This window comes from Vitis riparia, unplaced genomic scaffold (assembly GCF_004353265.1).
Source record: "Vitis riparia cultivar Riparia Gloire de Montpellier isolate 1030 unplaced genomic scaffold, EGFV_Vit.rip_1.0 scaffold611_pilon_pilon, whole genome shotgun sequence".
NCBI classification, from domain to species: Eukaryota; Viridiplantae; Streptophyta; class Magnoliopsida; order Vitales; family Vitaceae; genus Vitis; species Vitis riparia.
The window spans coordinates 53,810-59,715 of NW_023269710.1; the positions used below are offsets into that span (position 1 = coordinate 53,810).

Here is a 5,906-nt window from a genome sequence, read left to right on the forward strand (position 1 = left end):
CACACATTCTTGGCGCTTTACAAGGAGAAACAATGGCGTTTTTAAATAATGACGCTTTTGTAAGCATCGTCGTACCTTGAATTTTAAATAATGGTGCCTTTTAAGCGTCATTGTTGAACAACTTAACCTTGACGCTCTTTAAAAGCGTCATCTTCAATTTATTATATAAATGCCCTTATTTTCTTATTAAAAAAGACCAACAATACCACTATCAGACCTCACAAACCCCACATTCACTGTCCGATACCCACACTCAAACTCCAATACCTCCATGGCTAACACTCTCCAAAACCTTAACTCTAAAATTTCAGCTTACTACCAGACCAGAGCGATTCATCATGACATCGTCGCTAACAAGTGGTTTACCCAAGCTCAGGCTACCGTCGATCGCCACCCTGATGTCAACAACTTCCAGCCCTCCAGGATCAAAGATTGCAAAAGCCTTTTAACTTCATCTGAGTTCGATAGCTGGTAGAGCCACCTAATTTGGCCGAGGCAATGGCGTTAATCCGCATTTTGGTGTTGCTGATTCGGTGCAACTAGGCTCCCACCATGAGGGAATTAGAGATTAAGTTCACAAAGGCTTCCGACTCTCTCAAACTCTCTCAAAGTGAGTGCCTTCTACTGATGAAATGCAGGGGATTTATTTATTGTGTTCATAGTTGGACGTAAATTTTGTGTTTTCAATTATTTTTCTGTTTATAATTGAAAGAAACTCTTGTTTCATATGAATACATGATAGATGGTTTGTCTAAATGTTTTGCACATTATAGAGGGTCTGTCTAGATGTTTTGATTCTGGATCTGGTACTATTTGTTGTGAGTATGTGGACCAGAATCCGGGAAAGAGCCACCAATAGTGCTAGTATTATTGGAAATGAGGTTTTCATAGTTGGCCTGCTGGTTTTGGCTTGGAGTGTGTATGTGGGAATCTAGCAAAGAGCTAGTATTATTGGAAAGAAGGTTTTGATAGACAACCTTCCTGCTCTTATCGAGATTATGCAAATAAGAATCTTGAGTAGAGCCACCATCAAGGCTAGTATTGTTGAGAAGGAGGTTTTGATAGCCAAGCTCTTACCTTTGGTGGGAATTGCTAGCATCAGAATCTGGTGAAGAGATACCACCGACTATAGTACTAGAAAGAAGGTGTTGGAAATCAAGCCCACGTCGCCTTCCATCCTGTGCGTTCCTCCCCATATTTAGCATCCTCTGTTTACTTCCCTAAATTAGTGAAATATACTGCCTTTATTATAATTGATTTAGGAGTAATTCTAGCAAGGTAGTTTATTCACTTTCCATGTAAGAGTTTATTCTCTTTCCATGTAATAGTTTATTCACTTTCCATGTAAGAGTTTATTCTCTTTCCATGTAAGGGAAATTCCGTCCGGTGATAGTATACCAGTCCGGAATTGTCTCATATCTGTAGGCTATTTATTTATGCTTTCTTTCATTGTAATAAGAGTATCATAGAATGAATTGAGTCTATGTTCCTCCATAGTTAGTCTTCAAATTCTTCATGGTATCAGAGCAGGTTTAATCCTGTCTCATCGTCTTCATCTTTAGTCAGTTTTTTTTTTTTACTCAATTCTATTCTTCTAGGTTATGCCTAAATACGGTCCAGCCTTTGGAATGGCTACCAACTCATCATCCTCTACTTCTGATATCATCATCTCATCGTCTTCATCCTCTCATCAAATGGAAACCTCTCATCTGCCAATCACAGCCCATAAACTGAATGGGCAAAATTATTTGCAATGGTCTCAATCCATATTAATGTTTATACGGGGAAAGGAGAAAGATGACTACATCACTGGAGCTTCGGCGGCACCAGAAACCACAGCATCAACCTACAAGAAGTGGATAGCAGAAAATAATATGGTCATGTCCTGGCTAGTCAACTCTATGACCCTTGACATTGGTGAAAATTTTCTGTCATTTGATACTGCCAAAGAAATCTGGGACATTGCAAAAGAAACTTTCTCAGACAAGGAAAACACATATGAAATCATCCAGATTGAAGGCATCCTCCACGATTTGCGTCAAGGAAACCTTACGGTAACTGAATATTTCAATACTCTTACTCGTCTATGGCGTCAACTTGATACGTTTGAGGTTCATAACTGGAATTGTGTTACAGATGGTTTGTTGTATAAAAAGATTGTCGAAGGGAAACGTGTGTTTAAATTTTTGTTAGGTTTGAACAAAAATCTTGATGAAATCAGAGGAAGAATCATGGGAGTAAAACCTCTACCTAGCCTCAGAGAGGCATTCTCTGAAGTGCGTCGTGAAGAAAGTCGGAAAAATCTCATGATGGGATCCCATCAACAACTGAATATGGCAGAAAGCTCGGCTCTTAAGACTCAATTCGCTCCTTTTGACAACCGTCAAAAAATTAAAGGAGGTAGACCTTGGTGTGATCATTGCAGAAAGCCGGGACACTCAAGAGAAACTTGCTGGAAGATTCATGGAAAGCCAGTAGATTGGAAGCCACGTCAACCACTTGAGAAAGAAGGACGAGGCAATCATGTGGCTACCGATGAACAATCGCCACAACCTGAAGCTAGCCCTTTTAATAAGGAGCAAATGGAGATGCTTCAGAAACTACTGTCTCCTCTTTTGTCAGTACAGTCACAAACTGGCTCATCTTCCAACCAGCTCATTGGTTCCGGAACCTTGGCTCACAAAGGTAATTTTTTGAGTGCCTTTACTGTTGGTAAGAAACGTAAAAAACCTTGGATCGTGGACTCAGGAGCATCTGATCATATGACGGGAGATGCGACAATTTTTGATACATATAGCTCATGTCCAAATAATTTAACAGTCCGAATAGCAGATGGTTCACTATCAAAGGTTGTCGGAACAGGTTCAGTTGTGCTATCAAGGGATCTTACTCTCAACTCTGTTCTCCTTGTTCCTAACTTGGACTGTAATCTATTGTCAATTAGTAAACTCACTAAGGAAAAGAGGTGTATTACTAATTTTTCCTCCACTCACTGTGAATTTCAGGATTTGGATTCGGGGAAGACGATTGGCAATGCTGAGGAATGCTCTGAACTCTACATCCTTAAGGAGCTCCATGATCCACAAGAACAACCTCAAATGGCAGTTGGTAGTAATTCTTTTTCGGTTTCATGTCAAAATAACGATAGTGCAATTATGTTGTGGCACTATCGCTTAGGCCATCCAAATGTTATGTATCTCAAGCATTTATTTCCTTCATTATTTCATAAAAATCCAAAATCCTTTGAGTGCGAAATCTGTCAATTATCAAAGCAAGTCCGGTCTCATTTTCCCATTCAACCTTATAAAAAGTCTAGTCCATTCTCAATGATTCATAGCGATATCTAGGGTCCGTCAAGAATAAAAGATGTAACTGGTACTAGGTGGTTTGTCTCATTCATAGATGATCACACTAGATTAACTTGGGTATTCCTCATGAAAGAAAAATCTGAAACGAGTCAAATTTTCAAAAATTTTAAAAATATGATTCAGACCCAATTCCAGTCAAAAATACAAATTCTAAAGTCTGATAATGCTAGGGATTATTTCAACTCCATTCTAGGAGAATTTCTAGCACAAGAAGGGATAGTTCACTTAAGTTCATGTGTTGATACCCCACAACAAAACGGAATCGCTGAAAGGAAAAATAGGCATTTGTTAGAGGTGGCTAGATCACTAATGTTCTCCATGAATGTTCCAAAATTATTCTGGGGGCAAGCTATCCTTACGGCAGCCTACCTCATCAATAGGATGCCGTCTAGGGTACTAAAATTCCAAACACCTTGTCAAACACTCCTAAAATCCTTTCCGACTACTCGTCTCATCTCCACCGTCCCACCCAAAATTTTCGGGTGCTCTGTTTTTGTTCATATCAATCAACAACATCGAAGTAAACTTGATCCTAGGTCACTCAAGTGCATCTTTCTTGGGTATTCTTCAAATCAAAAAGGGTATAAGTGTTACTCTCCGGTCACAAGAAAATTCTACAATTCAATGGATGTCACATTTTTTGAAACCCAGCCTTACTATCCCAAAAACGATATTCAGGGGGAGAATTCAACTCAGGAATATCAATTTTGGGATCTTGAGTCATTCAATGAGCCACCCATCATCACTGAAAATCACATTCCTCCAGAGTCATTTAATCAACCAGAGTCCATTGTTGACTTGTGGGATAAGGAGCACATCCAAGAGGAAACGGAGGAAGGAGCACTTTCTCAACAAACCCATGAGGCTGAACCGGGTCCTAATCCAAGCAAACTTCCAGGTAACAACGCTCCTGATGGTACTGTTGATTCCGAGTTAGAAAATGATATTCTTAATATGCCCATAGCTTGGAGGAAAGGAATTCGATCATGCACTCAGCATCCCATTGGAAATTTTATTTCTTATGATAAGCTATCACCTACGTTTCGTGCATTCACTTCTAGCATCACAGAGATACAAGTTCCTCGGAATATTCAGGAAGCTTTCAAGTATCCTAAGTGGAAGGCGGCAGTCGATGAGGAAGTTCGGGCGCTGGAAAAGAATGGTACGTGGGAAATTACTGACCTCCCAAGAGGTAAGAAACCAGTTGGGTGTAAGTGGATTTTCACAGTAAAGTACAAGGCAGATGGTAATGTGGACAGGTATAAGGCTCGGTTGGTTGCCAAAGGATTCACCCAATCCTATGGCATTGACTATCAAGAAACTTTTGCTCCAGTTGCCAAGCTCAATACTGTTCGTGTACTTTTATCCTTGGCAGTTAATCTCGATTGGTCACTTCACCAACTTGATGTGAAGAATGCCTTCCTCAATGGTGACTTAGAGGAAGAAGTTTACATGGACATTCCTGCTGGACTTGAGACGACATCAAACTTCAACAAGGTTTGCAGACTCCGAAAATCCTTGTATGGTCTCAAACAATCTCCCAGGGCCTGGTTTGAACGGTTCACTAAGGTAGTGAAAGGGTACGGATTCGTTCAATGTCAATCTGATCACACATTATTTGTGAAACACTTCCCAGAAGGGAAGCTGGCAATTATCATTGTATATGTGGACGACATAATTTTGACAGGTGATCATGAAGAGAAAATTGACTTACTTAAAAAATTACTGACAAAGGAATTTGAGATCAAGGATCTTGGAAACCTCAAGTACTTTCTCGGAATGGAGATTGCTAGGTCAAAGAAAGGTATAGCAGTCTCACAACGCAAATACGTTCTGGACTTATTGAATGAAACAGGAATGCTAGGATGCAAGCCGGCAGAAACACCTATGGATACAACTGTCAAACTGGAAGAAAGTGATGGAAGTACGCCAGTTGATAAAGGAAGATATCAACGTCTTGTGGGGAAACTCATCTATCTTTCTCATACAAGGCCAGACATCGGCTTCTCCGTTAGTGTGGTAAGTCAATTCATGAATAATCCAACCGAAAAACACATGACTGCTGTGATCAGAATATTGAGGTACCTCAAGATGACACCAGGAAAGGGTCTCTTCTTTCAAAGAACAACAAAGAAAGAGATTGAGATTTTTTCAGATGCAGATTGGGCAGGTTCAGTGACTGATCGGAGATCAACTTCAGGCTATTGTTCATTTGTTTGGGGGAACTTGGTTACATGGCGAAGCAAGAAACAGTCAGTGGTAGCTCGTAGCAGTGCTGAGGCAGAATTTCGTGCTATGGCACAAGGTATCTGCGAGGGAATCTGGTTGAACAGGCTGTTAGAAGAATTACGGGTTCCATTGAAGCATCCCATGATGTTATACTGCGACAATCAAGCTGCCATCAGTATCGCTAAGAATCCGGTTCATCATGATCGAACTAAACACGTGGAGATAGATCGACACTTTATCAAGGAAAAGATTGAAGAAGGAGTTTTCAAAGTCAGCTACACTCCGACAAACTGTCAAACGGCTGACATT

General features: G+C 40.3%; 1 protein-coding gene across 1 annotated transcript; it reads left to right on the top strand.

Annotated features, from left to right (window-relative positions):
* The first annotated feature begins 1,562 nt into the window (after positions 1 to 1,562).
* Positions 1,563 to 3,046, top strand: LOC117910110. Its single transcript, XM_034824168.1, has 2 exons — positions 1,563 to 2,685; positions 3,006 to 3,046. The coding sequence occupies exons 1-2, from the start codon at positions 1,602 to 1,604 to the stop codon at positions 3,038 to 3,040; spliced, it is 1,119 nt and encodes a 372-aa protein (XP_034680059.1). The 5' UTR covers positions 1,563 to 1,601; the 3' UTR covers positions 3,041 to 3,046.
* The last annotated feature ends 2,860 nt before the right edge of the window (positions 3,047 to 5,906 follow it).